The sequence below is a fragment of the Castor canadensis genome, chromosome 15 (assembly GCF_047511655.1).
Source record: "Castor canadensis chromosome 15, mCasCan1.hap1v2, whole genome shotgun sequence".
NCBI lineage: Eukaryota > Metazoa > Chordata > Mammalia > Rodentia > Castoridae > Castor > Castor canadensis.
In genome coordinates this window covers 13221013-13239646 of record NC_133400.1, presented here as the reverse complement: position 1 = coordinate 13239646, position 18634 = coordinate 13221013, and the positions used below count along the sequence as shown (strand labels likewise).

Genomic DNA, 18634 nt, shown 5'->3' with positions numbered 1-18634 from the left:
TTTGTCTTATCTTCCTTCCCATGGACTAGAAACAACTTCTTTATTTTGGCAGGATTCCCACTATGACACTAGACAACAAATGTATAATACCTAGGAGATGCTAACTTTTAGGAATTCATATTAATGCAAGTCATCCTAAAATTATGAACATTCTTTTCTATTCTATTAGTCTGGCATAGACTCTGTTATAGACAGAGACAGTGGCAACCCTGTTTTGACAATGTCTAGCTTTGTGATCTGGAAGGTCACCTATACTCTTTGAACCTTCCATTTCTAACTCAGATAATAAAGAAGGGCTGACCTGACTGATTTTTCTTTTATCCTATCCAGGTTTAATATTTATTATATCTCTCTTAATAAGAAACTCAAAAAAGTGAATAGTAGGCACAATGATTTTGGGGAGGTTCTGCCCCAAACACAGCACAATATCAAACCCCAGACTCAAAATTCATGAGAAGCTTGTAATCTCAATACTCACCCCTTTCCTTCTGCTAGTTGCATGTGGACCTGAGGGACCAACCAGGAGTCTTCTCCCTGGAAGGGAGGCCCACAACCTCCTATATCTACATCACAGAGGAAACTAAACCAAATGAGAAAGGTGAGTTTGGGGTTGGGGGGGCAGAAGTCTCTAGAGGGCCATAGATCTCAGTAGCTGGTTTGTTGGTGACCTCTCAGGACCCAGCCAGTTAGATGCCAGTCTCATCACCAGTAGCCTCTAGTCAAAGCTCTTTCCCACAATAGAACTGCTTTCCCTTCAACCAGGATCTTTATGGAGTTATAGTTCTTTAAACTGGTTCTAATTCATATCCCCTCCCTTCTCTTTGCAGCAAAAAAAGCCCACACGGCCTCCCTGGTTGTTACTCCTGGAGACATAGCTGAATTTGACGTCTTTTTTCACCCCCAGAAGGTTGGGAGGATGACAGGCATCATCCACTTGTCAGTGATCAACAACCAGTATGAGGAGACCATCATCCACTTAGTGGGAGAAGGCTACAAGGACGACATCACCTTGGACAACATCCATGGGCTGGCAGTTTCCACCAGCCAGGAGGCCTCAGATATCTCAGAGGTCATAGAGATTGCTGAGGAAAATGCTGTGGAAAACTTGGTGGCAGGTAGGATAAGCAGCAGCAAGGTGTCAACAACTATTGGCTCTTGGGTCATTTTAAGTAAGAGTGAAATGTAAGTAACAAGTGTCGCTTCCTGAGAATTTAAGAGTGAATCTGCACTTACTGTGTGCTCCTTCATGCCTGACTCAGTCACTGCCTCTGTCCTTTTGTGGATTCACTCAAGTGAACACTTACAGAGTGTGTGCATGCCAGGTACTAATCTGAGCCCTGGAGTTGCAAGGATTAATAAGAAAGTTTGCTTTTAGGGAGTTTCTGGTTTGACATTCATATTCCACTTAGGCTGATAAGTGAATGAACACCTCCTTCTAGTTCTTTCCTGTCTCTTATAGCTGCCTTGTGCTGGCATTGTCTATTTCATATGAAACAAATACATATCCTAGGCATTCTAAAAGAAATGGTGGCCTGATCTCATTAGAGAGGGCATCTATTTGTGCCATCATTCTCCAATGGCCTTGCTACTCAGTAAACAGCCTGGGAATCTACAACGTCAGCATCCCCTGGGAGCTTGTTAGAAATGGGAATTTCAGACCCAAACCTATTGCATTTTAAACAGATCCCCAGGTGATTCGTGTGTATATTAAAATTTAAGTTGTGTTGTTCTGAAGTCTCTCAAGCAATGAAACTTCCATTTAATGACCATATTCTTTACGGTAGGAAAAAACTTACTTCATCGTTATTACAAAAAAAGCAACTGTGAAACACCCTAACTGTGACTGATTGCTATAGAGTGAATTGTAAACACAGCCTCAAAGTTTTCCCAGGAGTTTAATTACAGTCCTGGAATGTATGATTAGATAGTCTATACAACATGGGTTGAAATCAACACTCCTTACATAATTGGTGTTTTACCTCTATTGCAGCTACATGTTGACATCTTTCTTGTCAGGGATCAAACAAGAGCCAGCAGTAACCCAAGTTCAAAAATCAAATGTCGTACCTATTTATTATAGGGTTGCCAGACTTAGCAAATCAGAATGCAGGAGTCCCATGTAAATTTAAATTTCAGTAAACTATGGATAATTTTAGTATAAATATGCCCCCCAAATATTGCTTAAAACAAGCTTATCCTAAAAATTACCCATTGTTTATCTATAATTCAAATTTACCAGGGACTCCTTTATTTTATCTGGTGATCTAACCTTTGATTGGATTGTCTCACCAAACAAATGAGTTTGGAAATCTACATCTTTTTTATTATTCATATGTGCATACAATGCTTGGGTCATTTACATTTTCTCTTTTACAAATGGAAGTGAGGCCCAAAGTGGGTGGGTGACGGATAGATAGATGGACAGATGGATAGATGAATGGGTAGGTGAATGGGTATAGTCTCTTGATGGAGTATCTTGCTATCCAGGAATTCCAGGTTTTTCAAATATAACCATTCAAGAAGGGAAGGGTTGCGTGGGAGTGACACCCACTATCTACCAGGTTCTGCCTCCTCAAGGAGGCAGGCCCTTCAAGGAGGCTAGAGAGGACTTACCAGTCTTTTGTTTCTAATCCCTAGCTGCTCTGGTGGACCACATCCAGTTTGGGTACTGCCACATTGGAAAGACCTATAATGTCAGTTTCACAATCACTAATCACAGCAAAACAAATGTGGTGCGGTTTGAATGGCCCCTTTTAGCTACAATTTCTTTCTCCCCACAGGTAAGTGAAAGTCATACACTGTATTCTGGATTCCTTCCCAACCTTAATCTGATTGTTAGCCTGTTCCCATGAATACATGGAATGGGATAGGTGCCTCAAACTGGGGAATAACCCAGTAACCATCCCACACTCAGACCTAGTACCCTTAGTGTAAGAAGGGAAGAACAGAGAATGCAGTCAGTCGAGACTGTTGCTAGGCCGAAGTTGAGGACTTCTGTGAAGGCCTGAGTGGATGAATACAGCTCTCAATCTTCCTATTTCAGGGTGTGGACCTGTGTCCCTCTATGTGTGTGTTCCTTAGAGCATTAATCCTTCAGAAGTAGTTTACCAAAAGCTAAAGTGGGTGTAGATCCTAAGGACAACTGAGTTTAGAAAATGTTGCAAGTTACATCTTTCTTTTAAAGAGTCCTAGTACTCCTTGGCACATTAAAACCTAGTTGCTGTTTTTCCTGGAATTTTCTAACCCCTTCTTTTAGCATCATGCAATATATATTTTGTGAATTACTCACCAAAGCTTTCAACCTTGAACAAGACTCAGGAGGTCATTGTAGCAGATCCTTGCCTCTGGTCAATGGGATACTGGGACACCAGATATACCCACTGCCTTCTGCTCTATTTGCACACAGCCTCCAGCTCTGTCCAAGCATAGAACCCTATAGGGACAGAGCCAGGAGGGTTGGGGACCCTACTTTGTCACCTTTAAATCTTTGAGTGCTATCAGGAATAATTATTGCTTTCTGGAAGGATGTAGAGTTCATCTTAATATTCCGGACATATTCCAACACCAGTATGCCCAAATCTACTACCCAAACTGAGCATGTACTATACGCCAGACCCAATTCCATGACCTTGGTTAATCGATGTAATCCTCATAGCAACCCTATAAGGTAAAGGCTGCATTTGACCTATGAGGAAACAGACACAGTAAAACCTAATAGGGTAATCTAATTTGGGACATTATCTATATTAGCAAAGGGTTATTCAAAGAAGGCAGAGATAAGCTTCTTATGATGCATTTGCATACATACACACCCATACATACACATACATGCATATGCCTTGGGAAATACCAAACTTCTCCCTTCATTGGCCAGAGGAAGGAGAGTGTTTTATCTGTCAGAAACATGATAGGACTGTCACAAATATGATACATATATGAGTTATGTACGTGTGCCTTTATGGATGATAACTCATAAATGATTTTATTCTGAAGACAAAATTGGATTTCCCATGTGTCTGGTATACTTCACCAATCCCAAAATTTTTCTGTTTCAGGACTCCTTCATACCCTTAAGCATTATTGAGACCCCCCCAAAGAATCTTACATAGATTATGTCTAATATTTAATATATTAGAAACTAAAACAGAAATTTTGAAACATGTTTATTCATTTTAAAATACAATAATAAACACACTACATATTAATATAATTACAATATTTTTATGAAAATGGATATATTTTTCAAAAATTGAATGAGAGCAGTTATTTTACTTTTGTTTTGAGACACGGTTCCCTTGTGTAGCCCAGGTTGGCCTTGAACTCACAATCCTCCTCCCTCAGCCTCCCAAGTACTAGGATTATAGCTATGTGCCACCATGCTTGGCTATTTTACATTTTTATAGATCTCTTTAATATCTGGCTTAATAAAAGTCATATGGATCGCATATCTTCTCTTGCATTATATCTGATGTGATATCATGTAACCTCTAGAAAGCTCCATTGTACACTCAAAATGAGAGTCAAAAAGTCAAATAACAAAAAAAAAGTCAAATAACATCTTTGTATTGTGATGAAATAGTTTTGTCCTCATGGACCCCTTGAAAATATCTTGGGCACTCTAAGGTCACTAGATCATATTCTGGAACTGCTAGAATACTATATTCCTCTCTCCCTTTTCATATGCATTATATTGATTAAGTATGGTTGTATGTGGCATTTGGAGCCAAACTTCCTGATTTGAACCCAGATCTTAAAATATTTATGACCTTAAGTGATGTACATAGTTCATTGTCTATAAAATGGGAATAATAGATGTGCCTTATAGGATTATTATGGGAATTAGTAGACTTGCATAAGGGTTTATAATAATGCCTGAAGGAATAACAGTTTGATAAATACTGGTTGCTCTCATTATTATGATTATATGTCTAAAAATCTTTTGAACATATTTAAGTCAATCTACTATACCAGCTTGAATGATACAAATTTTTGCCAAAACTTGTGACTCCGCACCTTCTCTAGAATGACAGCATCAGGTATCAAGTCTTAAGACTGAAATCCCAAAAGTACTAACACCAGACTCTTCCCTAGGTGGGCCACCTCCACCCTGGCTGTGCCAAGGACATAGTGGCAACTGTGAAGTCAGACATGCCCATCAACCTGAAAAAGATTGGGGTCAAGTGCAAACTCTCCAGGATCATGCTCCAACTCCCTGTAGACCAGGTCCCTGACTGGGATGACCGCATGCGCACAGTCAAGTGGGTAGATGCACCTAGAACTACACCTGGGACTTTGACTACAAAAAGAAAGGTAAGTAGGGACATCAAGCAAATCTGACCCAAATTACCATACTTCGATGTCTACTACTCTCAAGTTCAATGTCTCATCATTTTCTTCTTTCATGGAAAACAGAGAAGGTTCTGCCCATTCCATCTCTCCGCCTTCCTCCTGGAATCTTGTCTAGTTCATTCCTTTGATTTTTTTGGTTTTTGTTCTTTATTAACCTATGCATTCTAAAAGGCATATAGTTTTGCTTTAGTTTTGAACTAACACTTAGTTTTAAGGGTTGTTATTTGTGGTCATTCGTATTGTTGGATGTGGAACAATACAACAATATTGTGAATCCATGTGTATCCATTTCACTCTGTATGCAATTCCATTATTTGCCTCTTCTTCTTTTAAAAGTTATTTTGGGGTGTTGCTATGAGTATTAGTGTCCGTATCACATGGTGTTCATTTGCAAGAGTTTATATTCCTAGAAGTGGAATTGCTAAGTCACAGGATATGTGAATGTTCACCTTTCAAGACAATGCGAAGGTATTTTCCAAAGTAGCTGTACCAGTTTCTACTCTTACAGCAAAGAGATCTTATGAATTCCTATCTTCTCCAATACTTGGTATTGTCAGACATTTTTATTTTTATCCTTTGAATGAGTGGGAAATAGTATCATTATGGGCCTAACTTGCATTTTCCTAATCACCAATAAGGTTGTGTGTCTCATCAAGTGATTTTTAGCCATGCAAGTCACCTCTTACGTGAATGCCTTTTCATGCCAATTTCAATTATGGCTCTTACTCTATGAGTTATTTTACTTCTCATAAACTCTTGACTCTATGAGTTATTTTACTTCTCATAAACTCTTGTATTATTTGTCATCATATATACTCACAGAATTCCTAGCTTACCTTTTATTTTCTTTAATTTGTTTTGATGAATAAAAAAATGTTCTTAATTTTAATGTAGTCAAATTTATTAGTCTCTTCTTTTATATTTATTACTTCTTATCTCTTATTTCTAAAACACTTCCCCTCCCTTAAAGATATTTATCTCTATATTTTTTAAGAGCTTTGCTTTTGATATTTAAGCCCTTGGCCCATCTGGATTTTATGATGTATGGGGCAAGGACTCAATTTCATATTTTTTTGAAGATAAATATTTTTATTTATTTTTGGCGGCACTGGGGTTTGAACTCAAGGCCTTATGCTTGCTAGGCAGGCACCCTTACCACTTGATCCACTCTGCCAACTCTTTTGTTGTGATGGCTTCTCCCTGCCCCCTGAGATAGGGTCTTGAGAACTATTTGCCCAAGCTGGCTTCGAACCATGATCCTCCTGATCTCTGCCTCCTTAATAGCTAGGATTACAGACATGAGCCACCAGCACTCAGCTTGATTTCATATTTTTAATCTAGAAAACTAGTCTTGACAAATCCCTTTGTTTAGTCCTCTGGTCTCTAGTGATCTTCCAAGACTCTATTGTCATATATTTAAATTTCATATTTGTCTAGGTCACTTTCTGGTCTCTCTATTCTGTTACACTGCCAATTTCTTTATCCCTATGCCAGCTTCACACTTCCTTAATTTCTGTAACTTCATTATTTCAACCTTGGTATCCCTCCTCTATGCCATTTTGTTCTGAAATGTTTTAGTCATTCTTGCTCTTTTGTTGTATAGATAGATAGATAGATAGAGATAGAGATATAATATAGATATACAACTTTGGAATCCATTTATCAAGAACCATGGAAAATTCTGATGAAAACTTGATTGAGATTGGATTGTAGCTATCAGTCAGTTTAGAAAGTATTGACAGTTTTGTGGTATTTATTTGTCCTTCCCATTAACAAGGTGTATCTATTTATTTAGGTCTTCTTTAAGGCGTGACAGTATCCAGTTTCTTTGTAGGAATGTGGCTCTTCAGTTTTTTCTTTAAGATTTTTTGCTTTTACTACTGTTCAGTTTCTTTAATAGTGACAGAATTTCTCAGGGTTTTTATTTGTTCTTGTGTGAATTTTATTAAATTATTCTTCTAGGAATTTTCTCTTCAACTAAGCTTTCATATGTATTTTCAAAAATCATTTACAATATTTTGTCATCATCTTTTTGAATCTGTAGGGTTGGTAGTGATACCCCCTTTTTATTTATGATACTGGTTATTTGCATTTTCTCTCTTGTTCTTGATCAGTCTCACTAAAAGTTTGTAAAATCTTTTCAGATAAACAATTTTTGCTGATCCTCTCCATTTTAAATTTGGTTTCTGTTCCACTAATATCTGTTCCTTTATGATTCTCTTTCCTGTACCTTTTTTGGGTACCATCAGACTCATGCCTATGAGGTCCTAATTCTCTCAGTAATTTTTTGTTATTTCTTCCTTTTTCATCCTATGAGTTACTGAAGGTTTTCCTTAATCACTTCTTAGAGAACTTAATTTGCATGGATAGAATAAAGTACCGTGCTTTCCTCCCATTATTCCTGTGAGGGAGCAGGCCTTGCGTTGCTGAGGACACAGTTACCTTTGTTACAGGTGACAGAGACAGATCCTGAACCTGCCCATTCGGTCCTAGAAGAAAACTACCAAGACCTTCGGCTTCAGATCAGTGCCAATGTGGATTACGCTTCGTACCAGTGCCAAACACGTGATGTGTGCTTTAAGGAAACACTGGTTTACCAGACCCGAGTGTTTGAGTAAGTCATCAAAAGCCTCACAATAGTAGTTAGAGAAATTCTTTCACTCCATCATTCACTCACTCAGTCATTTAAACATTTATTCAGTGTCTATGACAGCTTATACTAAGAATTATATCTGTGTAGTATGCACCAGAGTACCATCTGAAGTCCAATGAAACATTCAGACCCTCAAGACTACTGAAGTTAACATGTGAAATCAAGATATAGACCAGGAAGCAGTCTACCAGGAAAATGTGACATAAGGCAGTCCACTTTAGTGGGGCTAGTTCCTACCACAATCTATACAGCCACCCTGGAACTATTCTTACTGGCCCCTCCGATGACACTCAAACTATACCCACACAAGTGGGTGTAGGGCTCATCTTAGCTGAGAAGCTCTATTTCCAACAGAAGCCACAGATGGAATCCTAGATAGCTTCTAGGATTCCTGAAGGGAATATGCCCACTTCCAAGCATCACCACACTCAGAGAGCTTTTCTTCAGATAAACACAGTTCTTCCTAGTCTACTTGAGATTTACCAATTCAAGGTCATTTTTACTCCAAACAGCATTGCTTAATAATACAGCTGACCTTTCTCCTTTATCAGATTTCCAAGGATACAGAACTTGAAAGTTAATTCAGAGTCAAATTTGTTTTTGAGGAGGAGAAAATATTATGCTAACCCTTCACCCACACTTAGATGCAGGGATCCAAGAATGGCATAGGCCCTGACCTCTGAGAGCATGCAGTATAGAACTGGGGTGAGAGAATGGATAGAAACAGGTGAGTTGTCAGTTGTAGCATGGTGTCATGTGCATGCAGCAAGACACCTAAAGACTAATGATCAAGATGTGGGAGAGATGGCACGCTGGGGAAGCTTTCCAGCTGAATTTTGAAGGACAGATAGAAGGCAGACAGGTGAAGAAGTGGGAATAAATATCCTTCTCAGTGGAGAGAGCAACATATACAAAAACAAAAACAACCATTGGCATTTCTCCTTTGTTCAAATCAGTAATTAACTCACTTAAATCATTCCACATTTATTGCACTTTAAATGACCTCTGGAATTATTAAAGGACCAAAAGATAGAATGCAGAAAGTGGGACCTGTTGGTAGCCATTTCACCTAAAACTATGGCCCATGGTCTGTTTTTGTACAGAAAGTTTTGCTGGTACACAACCATGGCCATTCATTTATGAACTATATATGGCTGCTTTCACACTACAAAAGCAGAGTTGAGTAGTTGCTGCAGACCATGTGGCACACAGTGCCAAAAAGCCTACTCTCTGACCGATTATAAAGTGTTTGCCAACCCCAGATCTAAATCAAGAACTCTTCTTATTTTTGCCACTGAAATTTCTTGACTTTATAAGCATTATCTTTAGGATAAAGACCAATGTTCATAAATTCACACACTAAACAGAATGCCCCTGTGTCCAAAGTGCTTCACTTCAGACATACCTGCATAGTCAACCTAGATTAGAAAATGGAAATCTGATCTCTGCTTCCCACCCTAGATTTACTCCCCATTTAAATGCCTGATCCCTCCCACTACCCTAAGACCAAGAAGAGCAGGTGTATTTTATTTCTCTAACACCATCATTTTCTTGTTTCAAAGCCTTATCTTCCTGTGGACTGTGATCAAATTTAATAGCAATTCCAGAAAATGCTTCTCTCTCTCTGATATTTAGATCAGGAAACTTTAAGGCAAGAAAAGTCTCTGCCGATTTAGAATTTGAGTTCAGAGCAACTAAAATCCAAGTCTGTGTCTCAGTCAGAGAAGTCACTGCAAGGAATAGTCAAATGGCTTCTGGTCACAGGGACATTGTTTCTGGTGGGAGGTGAGTCAGGATGGGAGAACCTGTGGAAATTGCTCTTAAGGAAGGTTCTACTGTGTGAACTAGGCTTTGTATCTCCTCCCATGGGAATTTTTCAGAATTACCATGATGCATGGTGAGAGTTCAGTGCATATAGTGTTAGTGGTTTGCAAAACAATTTTAAAGGCTGAGCAGTTGCATTAATTTTATTTCTATATTTTTGTGTGGTACTGGGAATTGAACCCAGGGCCTCAAAATTGCTAGGCAAGCACTCTACCACTTAAGCCATGCCCTCAATCCTTTTGCTTTTAGTTTGTTTTTCAGGTAGGGTCTCACTAACTTTTTCCCAGGCTGGCCTCTGACCACGATCTTGCTACATCCACCTCCCAAGTAGCTGAAATTACAGGCATGAACCATCACACCCTATGCATTATTTTATTTTTAATATCCATGTATATATTTTATGTATTTTAGGAAGAAATATTTGTGCTGGGTGCCATGGCTCACACCTGTATTTCAAGCTACTCAGGAGGCAAAGATCCAGAAGGTCACAGTTAGAGGCTAGCTCAGGCAAAAAGCTAGTGAGACACCATTTCAACAAAAAGGCTAGGTGTAGTAATATGCATCTGTAATCTCAAGAGTCATAAATAGGAGGCTCATGGTCCAGAATAGCCTAGGCAAAAAACACATGACCCTACCTGAAAAATAACTAAAAACAAAAAAGGCTGGGAGCATGACTCAAGTGGTAGAGTACTTTCCTAGCATTTTCCTCACACTTGTGAGGCCCTGAGTTTAAATCCCAGTACCACAAAAATATTTTTTAATATTTTTGGGGTATGGTGGCACATGCCTGTAATCCCAGCACTTGGGAGGCTGAGACAAGAGGATCTTGAGTTTGAGTCCAGCCTACCTAGTAAGTCCCTGTCTCAAAAACTTTTGTTTATTTTTTAATCTTCTCTTTGCATAGTTTCTTTTTAGTTAATATGTAATAATGATACATATTTATAGGGTATAATGTGATAGTCCCATACATGTATGTGGTGTGTAATAATCAAAATAATTAGCATTTTTATTTCCTTATCATTCCTTTGTGTGTGGAGTCTTCAAACTCTCCTCTTCTAGTTCTCCATAAGTATAAAATAGATTGTTGTAAACTACTGTCACTCTACTGAGCCGTAGAACACTAGGCCTTATTCTTCCTCTGCAAGTCTATTTTGACACCTGTTAGCCAGCCCCTCTTTGCCTTCCCCCTTGCCCTCTCCAACCTCTAATAATCACTATTCTATCCTCTGCTACTTTGAAATGAACTTTTTAGTTTCCATATTTAAGAGAGAACATGTGATAACTGCCTTTCCATGTCTGGCTCATTTCACTGCTCATTTCCAGTTCCATCCATTTTGCTGCAAAAGACAGAATTATGGAGAACAGTATGGAGGTTCCTCAAAAAACTAAAAACATATCTACCATATGATCCACCTCTCTCACTTCTGGGTGTGCATCCAAAGGAAATGAAATCGGCATATCAAAGAGATGCTTGCACTCCTGTGCTTATTCATGTACTATTCACTATAACCAAGACATGGAATCAGCCTAGGTGTCTACTGGCAGAAGACTGGATAAAGAAAAATGTGACTAAAAAAAAAAAAAAAAAAAGAAAAATGTGACTTAGATATATAGAAATATGTAGAGATATGCAAGGAAATATAATTCAACCATAAAAAATATTTAAAAATGAAGTGACTTGCCTTTAAGAAACAGTATAGATGATATTAGAGCAGGACAAAAATTACTTGTAGCACATTTCTGAAATTTATTCCTGATTCATTCACAGGCTTGACCTGGTTAATTCAGGTCATGTGCAGCTAGAATTCAACTGGATCACAGAAGATACCTCAAAGTCAGTCAGCTTTGCCATGCCAGAAAACCAAGGTAAATGTCATGGCAGGCAAAACCCAGGACCTGACCTGAGTCACCAGTTAGCGGAAACGCCTTGTTCTTAGAGAAACTCGCCCTGCTTAGACAACCTCCTAAATAGTTAGGGAAAAGCACAGCAAGGGCTTCTTGGCATTTGCAGACCCACATGGGCCTGAGAGACTAAAGAACTAACCTCTTTCCTCCTGGATTCCAAACCCTGAACCCCCACTAAACCAATGCCTCATCTCACAGATCCCACTAGGAACATTGTATTCTTAATCTTCAGGGAGATTATAGAACCCTTAGAAAAACTGATGAAAGCTATGACCCATTTTCCAAGGAAAATACACACCCATGCTCAAGTTTGCAATTGATAAATATGAAATACTGTAAAAGGACTCAACACCTGGTAGGCAAATACATTATTCGTTGTTATTTCAATTTCAAATGAGCCATTATCCATGGGTCCCCATGTTGTAAACCAGTATTTAAGAACAATAATTCTAACCTATTATTGTTCATGTCCCATTATTCTAGGACAGAAGATCCACAGATACCTTCTTAACCCACTCCCATGAACTAAAAGAAAACAAAGTTGAAAATATTATAGAATTAACAGAAATATTTTCATGAGTTGCCTATAAGATATGACCTGATTCCTTGCCCAAGGTTAAGTATTCCTGCTGGACAACAAAGGTCATGTCTGCCAGGCACCGGTGGGTCACGCCTATAGTGCTAGCTACTCAGGAGGGAGCGGTTAGGAGGATTGTGGTTCGAAGTCACCTGGGGAAAATAGTTCGTGAGATCTCAAAAAAACCATTCACAGAAAAGAGCTGGTAGAGTTGCTCAAGATGTAGGCCCTGAGTTCAAACCTCAGTACGTCAAAAAAAAAAAAAGGTCCATGTCTAAGAATTATAGAATGCATGCTCTTCTCAAGCAGACATAAAATGTTTAAAATAATTGTTAATGTATGGTGCAATAAAGTCTTGAAATAATAAAGGGTAAGTATAATATTAGTGATGTTTTCTAACATTTTATTTAAAAATCAACAAAAATTTTTACAATGTTTAAATTGTCATGTGCTTGGATACTTTAAAATGCCCTTATAAATAATTCCTGCATCCAAGAAGAGACCCCCAATAAAAATTTACTAACAAAAAATTACTCACAGAGGGTCCCTAAGGACTTGTGAGTGGGCTACCTCCCACCTTTCCTCTCACTGCAACGACAGAATTCACCCACTTTCCATCTGCCTCCAGGTTCTACTGTAAAAGATCAGCTTAGTCAGGGCACGGGCAGCACCTTGGACAGCGGCATGGACCACTGGAGTGAAGGTTCCCCATTGCCATTTTCTGTGGAGCCCTCCTCAGGCATCGTGCCTGTGGGGAAGACTCAGAAGCTCAAAGTGAAATTCTCCCCACTGGACATTGGAGACTTCGAGTGCAATCTTTTATGCCAGTAAGAAACATGCTCTCCAGATCCTCCAACTTTGCAGGGGTGAAGTTCTGCAGCTCATCTCCTCTTCCATCCCACCACTGCCTCCATTCTTTCCAACCATAGGCCCCTCCATAACCCCAAACTGCTACTTTTCCATTTGTAAGATTGAAAAAGGCCAGTTCTGGAGAATTTGGTCTTTGTTCTGCTTATCGACCTCTCCAGATGCTTTCCCCTTCCTGGCCACATATAGGATTCCACTGACCAATAGAAGAATTGGCAGCCAAGTGACTTCTAGTCCCTAGGCAAGCAAGAATTGGGGCAAACTTTCTTGTACCTTCTCTGAAACTCAATTTTTTCATATACAAAATGCCAATAACAATACCCAACTTGTAGAGTTGCAGGGAAAATTAAATGAGTTAATTTAAGAGAAGAGCTTAGAACAGTGCCTGTCACAGTGAACACTAGATGGTGGGAGGGGGTATGGAGTTGGTAGACCTGGTACATAGTAGTGAGGAATACATGGTGCCCTGACAATGAAAGTGCCTATTGTGGTACCCACTTCCAGGAGTGACTAGAGTGACAGGGACGTATGTGAACTGTCAGAGTCTCCTGGGGCCCTTTCAGTCACACCACAGAGATCCATCCCACACAGGAATCACTTCAGCATAATCTCAACTGAGGATCTTCTCACATTCACTCACCTCCATGGAGCTAAGGACACTTTTTTTTAGGATTTCAAGGTTCTTTTTTCTAGTCCACTAAATGTCTTTTCAGAGGTCCCAGAGGGAAGTTTGCTCATTTTATAGCAGGAAGATTTTCTTACCACTCATGGAAGAAGTAGCTTATGGCCATACTTAGATACACAGAAGGAACCCAAATCCAGGTTCTGCATACTCAGCCCATTCATCCATTTAACAATTAATTAATGAATATCTAACATGTACCATGTACTAGCCAAGGCACCAAGGTGGTGCTGTTGACCAAGACAAACTCACTCTCTGCTCCCACAGAGATCACATTCTAGTGAAAATAATTATGATTATTTCCAACCAACCAAGAAAGCAACAAAAGATTATAAAATAAAACTAAATAAAAACAACCTTCTCCTCTCAGGATTCCTAACCTGCCACCTGGACAGCAATGTCCAGTCCTGGTAGCAAAAGGCCGGAGCATCTTGCCCTTCTGCCATTTTGACCTGAAAGAATCAGACTACATCAGTGGTCATCGGCGTAACCCAGAACTCCAAGGGTCTGGCATAGGGCCTCTGGATTCAAACACCCGGGTGATTGAGTTCATCAGTGTGGGCATAGGAGGAAAGAATCTCCGGTGAGTTGTCTGTCCAGAAGCAGACTTGATATCTTGAGGGTTAACCTGAGTTTTAGAAGTTTGGCATTAGAGAACTGTCACATAAAGGAAGCTGACTTCTGTTTCCATAGTTTTGACAGTGGGGAAATTTGGGTATATATAAAGATATAATACCTGACCACTATCTTGACCATAGTGCATCCTGGGGACAGATGTGACCTTGGAAGCATTTTTACTCCAAAGGCCAGAACACTAACCATACTCTGAATCACAAATCCAATGCATTTTCATTTCTACAATGCTCAGAACAGTTTGGGTTCCCAGTGAGAGACTGAGCTAGGATCAGGATCTGGGAAAGTTTTAATTCTCAGTCACCTTCTTCACTTCCTGCTGTCAATTTTTCCCCTTTGGCCAGGACCTTTACAATCCTGAACCCAACCAGTAGCACCTACTCCTTCTGCTGGATCTCTGAAGAAACTGAAAGTCTCCAGAACCCTCCAGTCTTCTCATGCCTTACAGAAAAAGGCTTCATCCATCCTGAAAAGAAAGCTGAAGTATGTGTACATGGGGACCACTCAAGTCAGGCATGGGCCACTCTAGCCACCTTTACATAACAAGTGTGTGGAGAGAGTAGATGTTAGTGAGAGCTACTTAAGGACACATCAATCAACAAGTGTTTCTCAGGTGGCTACTATGCGCATCAGGAAATCCTGATGACCAAGACAGACCTGGGCTCTTTTGGCTGGCCATAGAGAAAGTGAGAGCTTTAGCATTTGCAGTTTTAAAAACGAAGAATATTCTAGCAGCAAAGGGAAACTAAACACAAATATCTGAGAACTCCAGGTCTCAGACAATAGCAGGAATCAAAGAGTTATATTTGTTCAAGGGGCCAAACAAACACTAATGTGTAGGTACTTGGTCAGGCCAAAGGGTAAAAGACAAAAGTGGAATCATGTCCTATGGCTTAGTCCTAAATGTTTCCACAGTGATACCAGGGAGCAGGTCAGACTTACATATGAACTTGCTGACCAAAACAAATCTATGGGCTCCATGTCCAATAAGTTCTGCAGAGATTCTTAGAGGTAGAAATAAGTCCATGAAACAAAAATTATGAACTCACATGTCTTCAGGAAGGTCACCCAAATGAACGAAGCAGGCCAACAGGACAATGATAGAAAATGCTGAGCACTAAGGCCTGCAGGCCCGAGCTCTTCTCTGGAGGATGATCACCACACAGACAATAGAATCCAGGTGGCTTATTCTCCCAAACTTTTCTGGAGAAACCAAAATTCCACATTTCTATGCAAATCCCCCTATTCTACATCTAAGTAGCTAGTTCAATATTTGTTAACACTTCCCAGGCCAAATTATAGATATTTGTAGACTCTACATTTGGTTTTGTCCTCTGCATATTGTCAGTACACTAGCCGTCTAGTTTAATGTGATGGAATCCAAGAGCTGGGACCACCATAAGCATTGTCCTAGTTGGATGTGGCCTCCACTACATCTCAGAAATGTATCAAAAATCTGCCCCATTTCTAGAGAGGCAAGCTGCAGAATGCATCATCTAAGGTCATGCTGGTCTTTGTGGGACAGTGGTGTCATGGAGGAGTGACACATTTCCAGAAAACTTCCCATGCATCATCCTGTCATTGACATGGACCTGTTTTTTTGCATTCTGACCACATTTCATTGGTCTTCCATTCAGTTCTGACTAGTTAACTGCAAAGAGACTCAAGTCAACTCAAAGAAAAAAGGAACTGGTATAGCTTTTGATACTGAATTTTCATTACAAGTCTTTCAGCTTCTGAGAGCTCTATCTCTCTCCCTCCCTCCCTCCCTCCCTCCCTCCCTCCGTCCCTCCCTTCTTCTCTCTCTCTCTCTCTCTCTCTCTCTCTCTCTCTCTCTCTCTCTCCCCCCTAACTATTTTATTCCTTTTTTATTTGTTTCCATTGCTTTGTAACTTCATTTAGCAAATGAAACTATAGCATTCCTTGGCCAAGGTCACCCTCAGGGCATCTTGTACCATCAGTTCCACTGCCAGACAGCCACTTCGGAGAGGGAAATCTAGTTGCCCTGCTAACCATGTTGAGTTGGGCTGTGTTCCAGGCTGTTAACAAGCATATGGATTGTGTTTGGGTGAGGGAGGGAGTTCCATCTCATCAGTCCAGCCCACTGTGGTTACGATCATGACATCCAAAGGCAGAGTACAACAGCTTAACCATCAGAGGCAATGAATAGGATAGACTATCTTAAAGTACAGTGGGCAGGAAAAACATGTTGATGCTGCTGATACAGCCATACCTACATGCCTTCAGAGTCTGTAGAAAGGTAGCAATAACCTGGGGATGTCAGCTGTTGTGACTTTAGTGCTGACAAGTCTCCAAGGGCACAAGGAGTAGGAAAACAGAAATGCCTTTCATAACCCTCTTCCAAATTTTCTTCTTAGATTGTGTTCCAGTTCACACCTTCCCACCTGGATATTACAGAAGCATTATGGACTTTCTTGATCCCCGAACACAATATCTCAGTCCCCTTCTTACTGGTGGGAAAAACCACTGACCCTCTCGTCTCTCTGGACAAGTCACACCTCAACTTCAGTTCTCTCCTCATTGGTAAAGCTGCCCCATTGGTTTGTATTTAGTTGGCATGACCTGGGTAAGGTTACCAAGAGCTCCAGGAGCAGACTTGTGTGGAGAACATCCAGTGCCTTCAAGAAACATGTCAGAGGGCCTCTTTCACTTTTCAGAAAGCCACAAAAGGATGTAGTTCAGGGGTAGAATGCATGCCTAGGATATGCAAGGCCCTCGGTTCAATCCCTAGCAGTATAAAAACAAAACAAACAAAAACTTCTTGACAGAAAGCTGTAAAATATTTATCTTTAAATCTAATTTTCATCAAATAACAATCCACATACTAACAATCTAAGGAAACTCAGGAGCCTTATTAAAGATCTTACTAAATAGATTCCTTGAGGGCTTGCATTGACTGTTCATTTTCAGAGCCTCTTGTCAACCCCAACCATCTCCATGTGCCCCCCCACTTCCCGGATTGTAGGCTGTATTTGTTTGCTTTTTCATCTCATATCTCTACCATCCTTATATGATTCATTGAGTTAAAAAATCATTATTGAGAGCCTAGTCTAGCCCAGTTGCTCTTCTCTGGGCTGAGAATGCTTTTGGGATAAAGCACAGGACTGAGGGCATGACTCAAGTAGTAGAACACTTTCCTGGCAAGTACCAAGGCCCTGAGTTCAACCTCAGTACCACAAAAAGAAAAAAAAACAGATAAAGCTCAAAGTCCTCCTCATGGTATTTACATTCTAGTAAAAGTAAGTAGAACACAAATGTTGGTAAATGCTCTAGAGAAGAATACAGCAGGGTAGGGAAAATAAGGAAGAAGTAGGCCTTTGAGTAGAGACCTAAGGATAAAAAGGAAGTGGTCACTGGGTCCCTTATAACCCAACCTTTCACATGGATACTGGGGGTGAGGGGGAATGTATGTGTGTGTGTGTGTGTTTATGTATCTATAAAATACAACTAAAGCCAAGGGATTTTTAAATCATTCATTCAATTTATTTATAAAATAATATTCTTTATAGTAAGTCAACCAATATGGTGTTGTATAAGAAAAAGTTTAGCCTCTCACTACACATCTTCTTTTTTTTTGGGGGGGGGTTCCTGGACCATTTATTTGTAAATATTTAATTACAAGAAAGGTAATTTTACTAATTATCTGTTCTCAGTCTTTTCTCTGCTTTTTAGCACATCCTCACCCACTGCGTGATTTATTTAATACATCAAGCAAAAGAATAAGCTTCTTGCCAATATCTGCTTTTGAACCCTTTCATCTTAAGTATTTTTTTATTGTTTTATTATTCATATGTGCATACAAGGCTTGGGTCATTTCTCCCCCCTGTCCCCACCTCCTCCCTTACCACCCACTCCACCCCTCCCTCTCCCCCCCACCCCCTCAATACCCAGCAGAAACTATTTTGCCCTTATCTCTAATTTTGTTGAAGAAAGAGTATAAGCAATAATAGGAAGGAACAAGTGTTTTTGCTGGTTGAGATAAGGATAGACAAACAGGGATTTGACTCACATTAATTTCCTGTGTGTATGTGTTACCTTCTAGGTTAATTCTTTTTGATATAACCTTTTCTCTAGTTCCTGGTCCCCTTTTCCTATTGGCCTCAGTTGCTTTTAAGGTATCTGC

General features: G+C 39.8%; 1 protein-coding gene across 1 annotated transcript in view; it reads left to right on the top strand.

Moving 5' to 3' along the window:
• Nucleotides 1–18634, top strand: part of Hydin (HYDIN axonemal central pair apparatus protein) — a 397410-nt gene that overhangs the window by 345787 nt on the left and 32989 nt on the right. Inside the window, exons 63-72 of the mRNA XM_074055707.1 lie at nucleotides 496–598; nucleotides 828–1115; nucleotides 2638–2780; nucleotides 5092–5310; nucleotides 7803–7963; nucleotides 11595–11692; nucleotides 12937–13135; nucleotides 14228–14440; nucleotides 14835–14973; nucleotides 16869–17034. Coding sequence (XP_073911808.1) covers nucleotides 496–598; nucleotides 828–1115; nucleotides 2638–2780; nucleotides 5092–5310; nucleotides 7803–7963; nucleotides 11595–11692; nucleotides 12937–13135; nucleotides 14228–14440; nucleotides 14835–14973; nucleotides 16869–17034 — 1729 coding nt within the window. The remainder of the gene's footprint in view (nucleotides 1–495; nucleotides 599–827; nucleotides 1116–2637; nucleotides 2781–5091; nucleotides 5311–7802; nucleotides 7964–11594; nucleotides 11693–12936; nucleotides 13136–14227; nucleotides 14441–14834; nucleotides 14974–16868; nucleotides 17035–18634) is intronic.